The following is an 18,005-nucleotide window of genomic DNA, read 5'->3' on the forward strand; positions in this document are numbered from 1 at the left end:
CTTCGCTTTCACCGTCGATATGTCCATTCCATGAACTTCAAAGGCCCAAGGTGTAGCATAGTGCCAATCCCCACTACACGGGGTCTCACAGGCAGCAGGCTGTGAGGATGCTTCTCTGCAGTGGGCTCTGGAAAGCTTACGAGGATAGAAGGGGAAATTAATGCAGCAAAATATATGGACATTCCTCAAGGAAAATAAGATGAACAAACCTGTGCCTTGGAAAAAGATTTGTTTTCGACATAAAGCCAAAGATAACAATAATGATTTAAAAGCAACAGTGTTTATGTCCTGGAGTGGCTGAGTCAGTCTCCATATCTCAATCCAATTGAGAATTTATGACTGGACTTAAAAAAAGGCTCTACCCTTCACAATCGCAATGCAACCTGATAGAAGTTGAGCAGTTTTACAAAGAAGAAGGGGGTTAACGGGCAGCATCCAGATAGCTGATAGATAAAGCAAAAGCAAACTGATAGTGACCTGTGCACAGAGACTCAAGGCTATCATGATGGCCAAAGGTAGAACTGCAAAATACTGCTCTCAAGGCAGATCTTCCACATACCAGTGCATTTATACTAAAATCAATTGAAACCCCAAACAGGTGATCTCTATTGAACTAATAATTCTGTGACTACTAAAACCAATGGGCAACACAAGTGATGATTTAGGAGTGTTTATTGAAAGCATGAATACTTATGCAATCACATATTTGGTGGTTTATAGTTTTAAATAATTTAGACCACTTTGTAGATATCTGGTTTCATTAAAGAGTGTTTGTTCTGTTGATCTGTATCAAGAAAGCCAAATTAAATCCACTGTTATTCAATGTTGTACGTATAACAAAATTATGAAAATTTCCAAGGGGATGAATACTTTTTATAGGCACTGTAACAGAACAATTCTCCAACAAAGTTATAAATGAAATACGCTTGTTTATTAAATCTTTTAGGGCTAATTATTTTTACTTCCTTTTGTCCCAGGGCTGAATATTTTTCCAAAAAAGTCAGTTTTCTAAAAAGTACACAAAGCAATGGTTTCACGCATAAATCAACATAAAATACTTATTTAGGACAAATGTCACTCTTTTTTATGTTCCAGGAGCCTCTACGGTAGGCATATTCACATAATTACAGTGATCCCTCCTCGATCCAGAACCACCCACGAAAGGTGAAAATCCGCGAAGTAAAAACCATATGTTTATATGGTTATTTTTATATTGTCATGCTTGGGTCACAGATTTGCACAGAAACACGCTTGTAGAGACAGGAACTTTATTCAAACACTGCAAACAAACATTTGTCTCTTTTTCAAAAGTTTAAACTGTGCTCCATGACAAGACAGAGATGACAGTTCCATCTCACATTTAAAAGAATGCAAACATATCTTCCTCTTCAAAGGAGTGCGCGTCAGGAGCAGAGAATGTCAGAGAGAGAGAGAGACAGAGAGAGAGAAAAGCAAACAATCAAAAACCAATAGGTGCTGTTTGGGCTTTTAAGTATGCGAAGCACTGTGCGGGAAGCATATCACGCGACAAAGCAGCCACAAGTAAGCCCAGAAAGGAAGGGAGCAGTGTGAAGGTAGTCTTTCAGCATTTTTTGAGGAGCGGCCGTATCCTCTAGGGGTGCGAACAGCCCCCCTGCTCACAATATATTTGAGGAGTTTTATTTAATACGTAATACGTGCTCTGATTGGGTAGCTTCTCAGCCATCTGCCAATAGCATCCCTTGTATGAAATCAACTAGACAAACCAACTGAGGAAGCATGTACCAGAAATTAAAAGACCCACTGTCCACTGAAATCCACGAACCAGCGAAAAATCTGCGATATATATTTAAATATGCTTACATATAAAATCCGCAATAGAGTGAAGCCGTGAAAGTCGAAGAGTGATATAGCGAGGGATTACTGTATGACATGCGTGTTTGTCCCACCACTTGTAAGCTGGAAGGCACTTTCTGGTAAAAAAACGGCTTAAAGTAGTCGATTGGCTACTAATCCGTTGTGTCCACCAGTAGGCCACATCATTTGGTGAAGTCCAGTTGCCAGCTTGTCTCCCACAGATCGATGTCTGTATAGTCTTCCCAGGACGAACGTTTTTGTAGCTGCACAAGCGTGTCCAGCACTACAATCAGCCGGAGATCAGTCAGCTGATGCAACCATCTGACTTTTGTTTTTGATCTCTGGATCACTTGCAGCAAAATTGGAGTTTGATAAGTCAGAGTCTGATTCAGCAATAATACACAATAAATAAATAATATGCACAGAGTATTTCACTTTGTGCATTTGCTTCGCTCTCTCGCCCGATGTCGAAACCATTCTAGACTTTGCACTTGCAGGGTATCAACGTCAAGTCAAAGAGTCTAACAGTCCTCCAAGCAAACATGGTGTATCTATAATGTAACGGTGAGTTTTATCAACATTTACAGCTTTCTTTCTCCCACTGGCCCTGATATCCATTCTCAACCCCTTGTGTCAACAAAAGTCGACATCCGCCCTAAAAGAGTTAAGTTAAGTCACTGTAGCACTACTGACATTTGAGCTGTAAGATTATACAGCAGGCTTAGGGTTACGGTTACAGAATAAATAAAAAACTTATAAAATAAAAATGAAAGAGCGGGTGTTGCCACTAGAACAATACTTTTTAATATTTTCTCTCATTTACAGCTTTATAGTCTTCTTCAGCTGAAAACACTGCACTCTATTTAGTCATCATGATAGAGTGTCTCCATTTATGAATAACATAATCAAGTTTCAAGATAACTGCAGTGATCAAATCATGATTTAAGGGAAGACAAAGTTTTGTTAAAAGGCTAATTTGACCAAACAAAGTCATTTTCAGAAAATGAAACCCTTTTATCAGAATAATAAGATTCAATGAAATTGCCAAGACCGCACAGTTGTTACCTGGCAGATTGAATGGCTTGCTCAAGATCTCCTAGTTGGAAGCAGAGCGGATAAATGACTTAATCAGAACCATGCAGCTAGGTATGGAAGAAAATGGTAAGTATCAAAGAGCTGAGAGACTGAATCATCTCCTCAAGATCACAGTTTCAAGAAGTATCCCTCTGCTTGCATAAATAGTCTGTATAAAAATAACACAGTGTTAAGCACACAACCATTAAGTGACTTTGATTGTAAACACACAGCAAAAACTTGTTATTTTTGTATAAGAAGCTGAAGAGGCATTTTTTTCAGATCCAATTTTAATAATTTATGCTATGAAAATGCTTGTTCAGTCTACCTAGAATTGTAAAGGAATCAGACACCAGTCGTTAGTGACTACAACTCCCTCTTTTAATCTGCTTGTCATTCTGTTTACCTCCCTTTTTTATCGCCTGCCATTCTGTTGTCTCAGTATTGTGTGTTTAACTGTCTGCCTGTCTAGTATACTTTGAGGCATCTGGTCCAATTGATCTTCAAAGATGAGGAGAATAATCTGCCTCCATTAGCACTTGTTCTCCTAAGGAGTAAACACAAACAGAAAATAAAGCAAAATATTTGACTAAGCACTTTTTTATGTCACTAGAGTCTGCAATTTTCTCAACATATTAAAAAGAATTTGGTGTTCCATTGATGTTTAGCCTGATGTGCGTTGATTGCATGTAAACAAGTGCCACTTGCACATTTTTTATGTACATAACTTTCATCATAAACTATATCATACTAGAAAAGATACATTAATATAGTCTTTCCTAGTCCTAAAATAAGCAAAGCTATATATAAGGGTTTTCACCTAGTACTGTATATAAATGTGCCACTTACGCTACCAGTCTTCGACCAATTACTCTTCATTAGGTTGTAATCAGACCTGGCTATCCAGGTTGCATTACAAAACATTTGCCCAGAAGCTGCAGCCTTGTAACATAACCTGAAAATTTTTGAAAATAGCCTTGGTTTTGTGTTCAGTTTCTAGAGGAGGTTTTCACCCGCAGTTCTAACTTTCAGGCCAAGTCCATCACCTATAAGCTATCAAATGCTTCACACTGCATGTTACATTTTCTCAAACCTCCATGTTTTACCCTTCCGATCAATCTGACAAAGTATTAATTTGTCAACCTGTAATAAAATTAGAAAAAATGTTGTAATATTGCTGTGTGAGGCCGATGTTACATGCCACAATGCTGACTGAATTTTCCTTGTCAGGATCCTTGAGGTGACAAAACTTTCAGGGTTGGGGTCCAGCCCCACTGTGATCCTGAACTGGTTAAAAAATGGATCAAAAAATAGAGGAACTTTAAGGGTTTAATCACCAACATTATAAATTTTACTTGTTTATCCTGTTGTACTGACTCCGCTCTGCAGCAGCAGACTTTGAATAAGAATGGAATCAGGAGATTAATCAGGGGTTCATTAACAGGCAAAGATTGATAGTCAGAAGACAAGCCCAGGACATGAGAACAAAATCGTAAATCAAAGAACATACTTGAGGAGTCAAAAACAAAAATGAATGATTAGTATCTTAGTTAATTAATCTATTTATTAATTATTAATTACCTTAATTAATTACTTTTTTGTAAGTAAGCATATTTTGACATTCCTTGTGCGTATTATAGGATTTTTGGGTCACAGATTTTAATTCTGACACTTCTATAACCTTTTTTTCTAATAGTTAGGAATACATTGTTATAGTTTTTTGATACCATATTGATTTTCATGCTCACTACCATTCTGTGAGTCCAGCTATTAGCATGCACTCTTGGCTGATCACAGCGCCTGACGTCATTAGTTAAAAAGTCAACCATCACAACCCTTCCTTCTCCAAGTTTGTGAATACTCAAAAAAAAAAAAAAAAAAAACCATAACTTTAGTTTTGCTATGCAGTTCTCCTGGTTCTTGACTTGTACTTTCGTCTTCCCCTTTATAATTCTTGCTTCATGATTTAGCTTAGTTGAAATGCAGGACTGCTTTTCTGGTTTTGATTCCCTACTTCTCTTATGTTTCCTCTCCCAGTCATCCCATTAACCCTGGTTGTCTTCTCTGTGAGGGTCAACACTAAAACATTAAATGAAAGTCATAATCGATTAACAAAATAATTCATTGCCAAAAATCAGACAGAAAGACTAATGAGAACGCTCGTCTTTTCTTTATTATGTCCACAAACTTTAACAAATCAGGATGTGCCTGACATTGACCTCTATACCCTTGACCTGATGATGTCATGGGCCACACACTTTAGGCAGACCTTGCTTAATAAATGCATGGCTACTGTACCAAACAGAATGCACAAAATGGTGTAGCTCATATCACAAACAAGATGTATTTACAATTGATCATTATTAAAGACGTATCTAGACAAAAAAATAAATGAACTCATTGCGTTTCTTTGCCTCCCAAACTCCCAAAACCATGCCTTGGTCACTTTCTAAAAAATAAGAATAACTGCGAACAATTAAAATACAATTCAGATCATGACACCTATGAGTTTTCCTTGGGTTCTCCCAATTCCTCTCAAACCTCAAAGAAAGACACGTGGGAATGCCATAGCTCAAAACTTGTCATGGCAGCCGACAAACACATTTCAAAACTATAGGTTAGGTGCTGTCTGCAAATGAATAACAATCATTAGTCCTGTTTAACTTGTCTGGTCTGCACATCTCTACTTTTTCAAATATTTCCCCAGTGCATTTGTTCTGTTCTGTTCCATAGTCAAACAAAGCTGGCCAGAATAGATTGGGTTGCTTCTCCACCTCTATATTTTGCCATATTTTTATTTGGAGTATCTTATACTTGTAACTGAAAGTTATGAAAGGAATTAGGTAGGAATTAGGAATAAGGCCTTTTGATGTTTACTCACTTAATAGCTCAGCTTAATTTAAGATCAATGCAAGTAAACGTAAAAGAGAACAGTGCTTACAGGAAAAAAATACCTGATGATTTTTGGGCATGGGGTGATTTTGAAGAAAGTATATGACTTAGGAATTTCAGTCAAAAATATACAAAATAAAGGCTTCCACAAATTTCACCACAAATGAAGTGCACACATCTACACGTACATGCAGAATACACATTTCTTATACATTTCTTTTGTTATACTATATACTCAACCACGCGGCTGCTGCACAGATTGTACATGTGTGTCTTTTTGTGGATAAATGATGTGTCTAGTTTATCATTGCCTTAGATGTCAAGTTGGAGGTTGCATCTCTGTTTAACAAAATTGGAAAGCCAGCTGAGAACAATGAAAATCTGTGGAACTTCACCTACATTATCAACTACAGTACATCTTTCTCCTTTTCATTTTTCTTTTGTGTTTCATGAACCTGTCTTACAAAAATACTTCTATTTGCTTTGGGTTCATCTCTGCTAAGTGTCAGGTGAATCATGTGAGTCATTCACGAATCAAATGAACAAGAATTGTGTGACTCATTCTCAGGTAATGAGTTTGTTTAAACTTTGAAGAACTGGAGAATGATATGTGCTCAGTGTGTTCAGCGAGCTGGAAAAGTGTATGGTAAAATAAAGTTGAAAGCAAATAACTGTTAGAAATTAGGATCACATTTTTATATGGTTCAGTTTTGTGTGACTAATGTGTTAGATGTACAAAAGGACCTAAATGTATCAATTTAATATTATGCTTTTATATTGTTTGAAATAATTCCAAAAACGAATCGTACAAAAAAAAACAATGAAAACATTGCAATATAAATGTGTTTTTAATGTATTCCGCTTGTGAATTTCCCCTTGGGGCTAATAAAGTATCTATCTATTTATTGTGATGGATGGCCGGCTTCCTATTCCGGCCCTCACCCCCAGGCCGCCAGGAGGAGCTCTCCCGACAGCATGGACGAGCCCCGAATTCCAGCAGAACCTCATGGACTATGTAGTTTTTATGCACAGCCCTGCTGGATACCTTGGGGACCACTGAGAGTCGCTGTCGGGAGGCCGGGGGTCTCATATATGCCCTATAACCCGGAAGTGCGTCATAATCCCGGGACAGGAAGAAACGACGTGCTTCCGGGGTGAAGATAAGGACTGTTTACCCTGACCCGGAAGGAATAAGGAATTGTGGACTATTGGGCAGGAACACCTCCGGGTCAGGGTGTATAAAAGGACTCTGGGAAAGCCCAGACACTGAGCTGAGCTGGGAGGTAGGGTGGCTAAGTGTCTGGGAGAGGAGGAGTGAGTATTGAGAGAATTGTAATAGTTATATGAGTAGTGTGGAGTGGAGGGTGCTTTGTGCACATGATCATTGTAAAATAAAGAAGTCTTGTGCTTTTACCTGGTGTTTGGAGTGGTACCTGAGGGTTCAAGAGGTGGATCGATACCTCAACTGCTACACTATCTACCTATCTTGTATGATGACCTTCAGAATGATCAAAGGCAGTGGTTCACATTCAACGATAATGATTTAGTTTTAACTAAAAAGAATCATAACTGGAGTGAACAAGAATTATGAATCAGACAAAGCAGTACATTCACATAAAATTTAAAAAACTAAATGAAAGAGACTGATATTCCTGTTGAGAAATAAAGAGGTGATTTTGTTTTATTAAGCTAAGCAGGACAAGCACATAAACAAACAAAAATAAACCTAGCTACCAAATCCTAATGAAAAACAAGAATAAAAGTAAAAAAAAAAAAAGGAAACCAAACAAAACTCGCAAGCAGCAAAATAAGAAAAGGTTTCATTTAAGTATTTTTTGTTTATTTATTTAGCAAGTTTGTATCCACAGATTGGATAATGAAAGGAACCCCCAACTGACTTTTTATTCTGTTGTGGGGATAACTCATGGGTCAAAACACTAGAAGCCACACCCCTAACAATGCAGAAAGCGATGTCAATGATGGCTCTAAAAACAGTGGCTATAGAAGGACCTAAAAAATAGCAGTCAAGAAGTAGAAAATACCAAATGAATTCACTCGAAACCTAATCATGACATTGATGGCATCACGCATGTGCTTTAGCACTTCTGTTGAGGTCTACTGAATCGTTTCGCTCAGACTTGTAAATTAATGTTTTTGATTTACTGACAAAGATCACTGAAAAAGAACAAGTCATTTGCAAATTGACCAGCAGAAGTCAGAATTACCACATCCCAAAGCACAACACAAAGCTGAAATCCAAATAATGATGCAAATTGCAGAAGTCCTAGAATCCTTCTGAAAATTAAAGAACATGAGAGATTTCTTAACAACAATCTACACATGAAGTAATGGCTGCTGCCATGTTTTACATGCAAGATGCAATGACATCACATACATCTGCAAACCATGTGGTGGCAACCAAGGCATCACTGCGAAGTACTGAAGGCACAAAATGCTTCTTTCACAGTGAAAAACTGTAGCAAAACAGCAGCAAAAAAAATACACTAAACAACATTAAAATAATATTGCAAAAATAATAATAAATCAAAAAAACCATCAAAAACTGACCAAAATCCATGTCATAAGAGCGGCAATACTGTTACATTAGTGGCTTGACCTTCAGTTTGCTATCATACTCCAGCAATATTTCAGCTTACCTATAGGTGATAACTCAGGAACACTCCCAATGTATGGCCCTTCTAGAAATTTTGGCTCACTGTCATTAATATCCTGAACCTTGACAACAAATTCAGACTCGGGTTCAAGAGGCTGGTCTGTGAGGCGATCTCTGGCTTGAGCTCGCAGAGTATAAAAGGTCTTCTCTTCTCGGTCAAGACGTTCAGTTGCATGAATATCCCCTGTAATCTCATCGATAATGAAGATTGTCCCAGCACCCTCTCCTGAGATTGTATATTTGATGGAGCCATCTCCTTCATCAGAGTCTGAGTGAATCTGAAGATGACAAAAATATCAGTTAATAGAGATGTACAAACTCCTATTTTGCATCCACTGAGGATTAGTTCAATAATTATGAAGAGAGAATAGAAATCACTAAGTACTGTATACTTTTTTATTAGATCATTTTATTAAATTTTTAGTCACAAATCTTTTTTTATCTCCTCATTAAAATGTTAAGTTTAGAAAAAGTATCATTACTAAAGAATAAATCCACATTATTGTATTTCTAAAAAATAAAAGAGCAAATATAGAAGCGGGAACATTTTTGAAAATGAATATAATGTTAGAACATTTATGATCGGGTGGCACAGTGGTAGAGCTGCTGCCTTGCAGTTAGGAGACCTGGGTTCGCTTTCTGGGTCCTCCTTGTGTGGAGTTTGCATGTTCTCCCCGTGTCTGCGTGGGTTCCCTTTGGGTGCTCCGGTTTCCTCCCACAGTCCAAAGACATGCAGGTTAGGTGCATTGGCAATCCTAAATTGTCCCTAGTTTGTGTGCCCTGCGGTGGGCTGGCACCCTGCCCAGGGTTTGTTCCTGCCTTGTGCTCTGTGTTGGCTGGGATTGGCTCCAGCAGACCCCCGCGACCCTGTATTAGGATATAGCGATTTGGACAATGACTGACATTTATGATCAGTTTTGAGTGAAGACTAAAAATGAAAGTTTTTAGCTTCTTTGAAATATTCATAAGCATGAAGTTATCCATTTTTAACCTGACACATCCATTACAAAGTTGTAGTGAGTGCTGACTTCAGCCAGGTGTGACACCAGTCCATCACAGGGCACACACGTTCATACAGAATACATATTGGGCCAGTTTAAATTGGGCATTGTAATAGACAATAGACAAACCAGATTACATGGAAACACATGAAGGCCATGCCAACTCAACACTAATGTGACTAATTAGGATTTCCCAGAACTGTTAAGGAGAAGCATTAGCCATTGCACCACCCCCTCTACAAATAGACCCCCTTCATTTTTATTATTGTTAATTTAATTATTATGCTTTTTTGATCAAATTGGGTCCTTTATAGTGTGAGGAGTGCATACTAATCCACCATTTGTTGTGTCTGCATTCAGTGATACTAGGACAGTTTTTGTCTCCATGCAGCCCCAGAATTGGACTCGGCTGATTTATAAATGGATGTAATTGAGGTTGTAATTGGTTGTCAGCTAAGTACTGAGTGAAGGGTCTGAATACATGTGTCAGATTTTTTATTTTTAATAAATTTGCAAATATTTCTAAAATTAGCATGCCCTGCAGTGGGCTGGCACCCTGCCCGGGATTTGTTCCTGCCTTGCGCCCTGTGCTGGCTGGGATTGCAAACAGCAAACCCCCTTGACTCTGTGTTAGGATTCAGCAGGTTGGGAAATGACTGACTGATTGTTTTAGCATTGTCATTCTGGGATGAATGTTGCTTAAAAAAATGAATATAAAATAATTTTAGTACAACGTTGAAACACAGCAAAATGGGAATAAAATAAAGGGTTCTGAATAGTTTCTGAATCCACTGTATACTTTCTATTTTATAACCCTATGCATTTTCAGGGCCAATATGTTGTGGATTTTATAAGTTCTTAACCTGTTTTTGAAGTGACCCTCATTAAAGTGAAACTCCTTTCAAGAAATTCCTCTGAAATAGTAGAGCTTGTTTTTTTAGGGACACCATGCAACACCATTTTTTGTCTGTAATCTTTTTTTAAACATGTTTATTTACGGTACCTCACAGTCTGCGAACATCTTTGCCAAGAGGCAGACTGCAGAAAAGACATCATTACACTGGCCAGTGAGCCCAGCAGAAATGAATGAAATAAGTTAAACGTGTAAGTGAGGCTCCTCGAGGAAGTCAGACAAGCAGTGCATTGTGTAGAATAAGGGATGAAGAAGCTGGACTGCAAGTTTTACATTCAAAATACATGACCTGCCCAACAAGCTGTGTCATTATTCATTATATCATTAGGAAAAAGTTGCAAGCTTCAATATTCTTTATAGCAACAATAATATAGCATCATCTTAAAATGACAGGAGCTACTAATCAGTTGCTTTGTTGTAAAATTCTTATACTATCCATTGTAACTATCTTTCATTTATTTGCAATAAAATATTTATCAATTAACATACAGTCATGTGAAATAGTAAGTAGACCCCTGGAAATTGTTTACTTTTTCAACATATTTAAACAGTCAAACATTCGATCAGGGGTGGCCATCTCCAATTCTGGAAGGCCACAGTGGCTGCAGGTTTTCATTCTAACCATTTTCTTAATTAGTGAGTAGTTTTTGCTGCTAATTAACTTCATTTAATTGATTTGCCATTTAAGAGTCTGACCCTTTAAATCAGGGCTGAGCAACGTCAGTCCTGGAGGGCCACAGTGGATTTAGGCTTTTGTTCCAACCCAATTGCTTCATGAGAAACCGTTCATGCAAGTGCTTCATTTCAGTTGTTTTGCTAGTTAATATTTTGAACTCTTAATTGCTTATTTTAGTCTTAAACGGCTCTATTCATTATTTTAACTGCTCCTTATTAGCAATAAGATGCAAATAATAAAGGAACTATCACTTCTACATCTAGCTTGTCCCCATTTGCACCCGTGTGTATCCATCATTCACTGTTTGGTTTATTGAAGTACTGAGAAGGAAACTGAAGAGAAGGTGAAGAACAGAAAATTACTCATCCGTTTTAGGCTTGAAATCACTTGGATGAAACATGCATCATTAGAAAGGAAAAAAAAAACCAATGATTTAAGAATGGCCTGACATGGTAGAGTTAAAACACTAACAAGTCATGAAATTAAATAAAATCTGTTCTTGGTGAGGGCAGCACGGTGGCGCAGTGGGTAGCGCTGCTGCCTCGCAGTTATGAGACCCGGGTTCATTTCCTGGGTCCTCCCTGCGTGGAGTTTGCATGTTCTCCCCGTGTCTGCGTGGGTTTCCTCTGGGTGCTCTGCTTTCCTCTCACAGTCCTAAGACATGCAAGTTAGGTGCATTGGTGATTCTAAATTGTCCCTAGTGTGTGTGTGCCCTGCGGTGGGCTGGTACCCTGCCCGGGTTTTGTTCCTGCCTTGTGCCCTGTGCTGGCTGGGATTGGCTCCAGCAGACCACTGTGACCCTGTGTTAGGATATAGCGGATTGCACAATGACTGACTGACAAAACTGAAAATTACTCATCCATTTCAGGGTTCAAATCATTTAGATTATATCACTAGAAAGGAAAACATCTATGATTTAGACTGACCTGATATGGTGGAGTTAAAACTTTAACAAGTCATAATTTTAACATCTGTTATTGGCAAGAATTGTTTTCAATTAAGCAACTAAGTTGGAAGAAATCCTGCAACCACTATGGCCCATCAGGACCAAACTTAGATCTTCATTCAAACAGAGCCTGCAAATAATGGTGATATACTAAAAAAAAAACACATAAAACTGACATGTATTTATTCTCTAAATTAACAAAAATGCAGATTTGTCATGGGGGGAAAAGAACACCCCTACTTCAGATCCATCAAATTAAAATCAGATGTTTCAGATTTGTTGCCTATGATCAGGACGTCCTTAAGCAGTATGGAGGTGGGCTTTGTCTTATTTAAACAGAAGATATCAAGGATCTTGTGTTCTCTTTGTTATTGACAGGTGTGGTGCCATCATGCCAAGATCAAAAGAGCTCTTTAAAGCTCTCAGAAGGAAGCTTATGAATGTCTATAAGTCTGTTAAGGCATTTAAAAACTATTTGAAATCAATCGTTCCTCTGTAAGGAAAATCATCTGCAAGTGTAGGTTTCAAACAAATGCTATTTTGTTCAGGACTGGCCCAAGAGCTGACCATTTGATACCAAACAAAATCTCAAAGAAATTCAAAATTTTGTCGTAGGTAACTCTGGGAAAAGTTGATGCCAAAAAGCATGAAACTACAATCAGAGATTGCACAAATTTGTAAACCCATGTGTGAGATGTGCCATTGAAAAGCCTCCCCCGTCCAAAAGAAACATTACAACAAGACTTCAGTTTGCCTTTGGACATTTAGGCAAAGACTAGACCTTCTGGAACAGTGTGTTAGATAGATGAATCAAAGAGGCAACAGTTACAGCAGACATGTTTGGCACAAACCAAAAACAGCCTTTCAGGAAAAGAAGTCATACCAGCTGTGAAGCATGCTGATGGAAATATTATGGTTTGGGGCTCAATTGCTGCCTCAGGACCTAGGAAGCTTGTAGTCATCAAGTCTACTATGAATTCTACATTATATCATAATGTAATTGAGGAGAATGTGATGCCATCTGTTCAAAAGTTGAAGCTGAACCAGAAGTGGACTTTCCCACACAATAATGATCCCAAAGAACACTAGCAAATCTACCAAGGAATACTTGGTTATGGACTGGCCTGATTTAAATTCCATTGAAATATTATTGGGGCGGAGGATAGGGATAAAATGGGCATCGCATGTAAGAAAACCCACAAACCTTTTCCAACTAAAGGAATTTTTCATGGAGGAGTGTTCAAAAATTCCACTCGGTCGATATTAGATAGATAGATATATTAGATACTGGTGGGCAATTATGCAAAACACTTTCCAAGAAGTAATTTCTGCTACAGACAGCAGTGCCAGCTACTGAGGTCAAGGGTGTACATATGTTGATATTTTGGTTGAATAAATGATGGAAAGTGCAAATTTTCCTTGCGTTTTAATTCAAGTACTGTACTGTATATCACTTTATCTGCAGACACTGATTGTATGAAAATGATCTGTTTGCCAGATATATTGACAACGTCAGAAATATTTATGGGGTGTACTTTCTTTTTCACATGACATCACTGACCCACCTGACAAGCTGTATCAATATCCATTATATCATTATGAAAAAATACAAAAGAATATTCTTTATAGAAACAATAACACAGCATCATCTTAAAAATTGGCAGGAACTGTTAACCAAGACTGTTTTTTGTTAAAATTCTCATACTACCCATTTTAAATGTCTTTCATCTTTTTTTTGTGATAAATTGTTTATTAATTAACATACTGTAAATGTAGAACAAGGACACATAAAATAAAACCAGACATAAAGGGGCAGATCTACCAAAAAGCTATAGGCTAATATTTTAGTGACCAAAGTTTAATTCTCACTATTGAAAAGAAAATGAAATAAACCTTTAAAAATGATTATTCTTCAGCTACTATGCAGCTGGTGCCTTGTTTACACTGTACATCTTTGTTCATCTCAGTTGTGGCTTTTCATTAAGAGTCCATTAGATTCATTAAAGTATAAGACGTTTGACAAACTAGAGGAGGCCATTCCGTCCATCAAGCCCATTTCATTAGCTAATAGCTAAGCTGTCCTGATGTTTCATTCAGACACATTTTAAAACGATATCAAAGGTTTCATTTTCACTATGACACACAGTAGTTTGATCCTGAATTCTACATTCTTTATGTGAAGAAGTGATTCCTGATTTCCTTCCTCAATGTATGTGCCCTGTCACTGTGTAAGTATTTCACTTTTTAACTTTAGGGGAAGAACATCATTGATAGTTTGACAATTAGTTCTGTTTTCAAGTAGCAGGTTTAATTTCCTTAGGCTCTCTTAGTAGAATATGCCCTTTAGATCAGGAACAAAATAGGCAATACCAGCTGAACCTTAAAGGTATCTTCTAACCATTTTATGTATACTATGATGTACTTTTGAAAACTCTTTAGATCATGTAGATGTTTTTTTTGAGGAAAAAAGTGTTAAATATTTTATTACAAGTCTGTGAATCCGATCACAGCATCTTAATTGGATATATCAAAATAATGAATATTTATAAGACACTTCACCATTGACTTTAAGATAGGTGATGCAGATGTATGTAATGTTACTAGTTCATAATTCTGTCTTCTTCTCAAATTAAAACCAGCCCATTAGTCATAAAATAGGTCAAAGCTGCTGAGGGTGAAGCTGTAGATTTGAGTTACATAAATACATGAACAATGCTTCAGTTGCCAGAGATATGGGTCCGACTCTAAATATTTTTAAATCTAGCTTCATAGTAAGATGTTTTTTACTGATTGATACTCAGGGGCTACTAATTTACAGATTACCTGTTTTTTTTGTAAAGTATCGGTATTGCATGGGTATTGTGAACAGGTGTCATAATCATATCAAAATAGGTGTTGGGGCTTGACAAAAATACCCATAAAGTAGGCCGGGACCTTCACTGGTCGGCCCACAAGAAGCTCATTCACAATTGCTACAACCAGATTTTAGCCTAGCAGGCCGAAAAATGTTGAAATTTGCTTTTAAAGTTCAAAATATACTTTAAAGTCCAAAAATATCAAAAATACATTACGAGGGAGAAAACATGATAACTCCTTCTTGTACAGAAAATTTAAAGTGCAGAAACTTTATCAAATGAAAAAATTTATTCAAAAAGGAAAGATACATGAAAAATTCTCTAAAGAGACAAACAGATGTTGTCTTCAATGCAAACAAATCCCAAAAGAGATCCCGTAAGCAATAACCCCAAAATCTCAAAGAGTGGAAATAAACTAGTAAATCCAATCATAAAACAATTGTCACAATTGACTTTAAAAAAGCTTCAGTGCACCATTTCCTGAGATCCTCTTTTCCTGGATTTAAAGCTAGAGGTAGGTCCCGGAAGCGGTGATGTCAGGGTGGCACCGCATCTTGGGGGTATCACCCAGAGAACACAAGGAAAAGACTCACATTTAGATCAAAATAGTATTAATTTCAAATGTAACAGAAAGAAACAACATGAAAAATTCTAATTCAAATATAACAAAAACAGAAAACAAAAATATGTCAGGCAGAAAACATGGCTTTAACAATTAGCACCATCTTAACCAACATTGGCTGCAATTATTTTGTGCTTGTAAGTAATACATTAGCCTGGAGCCCAGTAGACTATAACCGATTTATGACCACAAAGAGTAAAACAGGAAATCGTGATGCACATTCATCTAGAGTGGGTGGAGTTTTCATGGCAAACAACGGGACACGTAAAAGAATCCAGGGAGACAAGTGGAAACACATGTGGAGTAAAGGATTTCAGAAGTAAAGTGCACGTCTGAATCATGAAACAATGTTCTAGCTAAATTGGTTAAAAAAAACACATACACCAAATGTGAAACAAATTAATAAAAATGGCATGCCTACACTATCAATGGAACCCAGTAATCCCAATATTTTAGATCTATGCCTTGCATTAGTTCGTTTAGACATAAATGCCCCTACTAACAAACTTTAGCTAGCAGGTCCATGACTTTGTGGCTCCCTCTATTACAAGAATTTTTAAGGGGAAAAGGTGATGCTGATCCTCCTTAAGTGAAACTTTCAGATTGAAACATTGTTCAAGAAAGTCATCATCTTGCAGCAGGGACTATACATAAGATGAGAAACAGTGCTGTATTCTTAATTAAACTCATTCCCTGACAGAGTAAACAGATATACGTGGTAAGTATGTATCTGCTTTGACCAAGAGTGCTTATAGGTGAAATGTGCTGAATGCAATTGTATCTACAAGAAAATTCTGTTAAAGCTAGTAGTTGTAGTTACTGCATAATATCCTGGTACAGAATTAGTCCACTTTTATCAAAGTAATGTTAACTTATAATCATCTGATGCTATTAAATCTAACAAAACACTTTATTCTAGTTTTGTTGTATATTATTAAGTGTTGATAAAATTAGAGAAGAGTAACAGGAATGCCACTCTTGTCCAAAACCCAACCATAGAAGACAAATAAACTGCTTCCTTGTCTTTGGCAGACATATCAATAATAGAATATATGAGACAGCTTGTTATTATAGTTTTTTTAATAAGACAAAAATTATTATTTTTGAAAATACCATTAATAAAATAGCGGTAGTGCTGCTGCCTCACAGTAAAGAGACTCAAGTTCATGTCCTGGGCCTTCCCTGCGTGGAGTCTGCATGTTCTGCCTCTCTCTGCGTGGGTTTCCTCCAGGTTCTCTGGTTTCCTCCCACCATCCAAAGACATTTAGGTTATGTGACTGGTGCTTAATTGCCCCCAGTCTCTCTCTCTGTGTGTGTGTGTGTGTGTTTGTGTGTGTGTGTGTGTGTGTGTGTGTGTGTGTGTGTGTGTGTGTGTTCGTTTGGTGACTGGGGTCACCAAATTATGCTGGTGCCGGTGAGTGTTAGTGTGCACATTGCTGCATCCTTTGATTCAACGTTGGTTCCAAGGATAAATTCTGTCTTATGACATCCATGTAAAATGTGAAAGGCTGTTACTGCACCTTGAAACATATACTGTTCATATTGAATATTTGCAGCCTGTAATTATTTAAAAGAGATTAACAGAATTACATTTATAAGCTCATTTATTTTGTACAATCTATCTGTAAAATGTCAGTTACACACAGTAAGTGAAGTTTCTTAAAGGTCATTCTTAAGCTGTGTGATTTAAAATTCTGTATAAACACAGGTACCAGTAAGTTTTCCAGGACAGCATCACAACACCGTGGGGTGTTTTTTGTCAAGTAAAGAAATTCATTCTGTAATACCCTCTTGAAAAAAAGGAGCATTGTTGGACACACAGACAAACATATCTCAGTGTGTGTACTGTAGATGTTGCTCCAAAAAACATTTCAGCATAGAACACTCATTGCGATACCTCACGTGATATTTCAGTTGGTAAAGGAGATTTTCAAATACAACAGAATTATGTAAGATTTAATTTGAAAATATCTTTTTTTTTGTATAAGCATTTTAACACAGAGGATATAAAATCTCAGTATGCTGTGTAGGCATTTCAGCACAGTGTTTGTGAAAAACGATGTCAGTACAATGTATGAATTTCAGTGTGAAGTGGTAACCTATGTAAGTGTTTGAATTTCTTTGTGACATTTGACAAAGAAAGCAACTATGTATGTGTTTCAGTATGAAATGCTTGCGTTTCTGCACAGAATGTATGCACATTTATGAATGATTCATGTACTAGATGGTACCTCACAGATATTGAAAAACTGCTTTCAAACAGTCAACATATTTGTGTAGTCATAATTTAGTCCATATTGTTTACATTTTAACTGCTAGCGACATTTCCTGTCATTCAGTAAAAAAATAAAGCATTTAGCAAGTTATTGCTTTGAATTACCTGAGCCATTCTGCAACTACGTTTGTGCTGAAATCTGCTTCTTGACCTGTCCCTTTAGGACAGAAGTGTTACTAGCCTCACGCAGGCAAGCAAGTGTAATGCTCTGAAAACATTTCAGAAAACAGCCAGGGTCTCT

General features: G+C 37.2%; 1 protein-coding gene across 1 annotated transcript in view; it reads right to left on the reverse strand.

Moving 5' to 3' along the window:
• The window catches only part of LOC114659307 (cadherin-22-like), a 785,264-nt gene that overhangs the window by 658,652 nt on the left and 108,607 nt on the right, over window positions 1-18,005 (reverse strand). The window contains exon 2 of the mRNA XM_051932845.1: window positions 8,460-8,754. Within this exon, the coding sequence (XP_051788805.1) occupies window positions 8,460-8,754 (295 nt within the window). The remainder of the gene's footprint in view (window positions 1-8,459; window positions 8,755-18,005) is intronic.

Source organism: Erpetoichthys calabaricus, chromosome 10 (assembly GCF_900747795.2).
Source record: "Erpetoichthys calabaricus chromosome 10, fErpCal1.3, whole genome shotgun sequence".
NCBI lineage: Eukaryota > Metazoa > Chordata > Cladistia > Polypteriformes > Polypteridae > Erpetoichthys > Erpetoichthys calabaricus.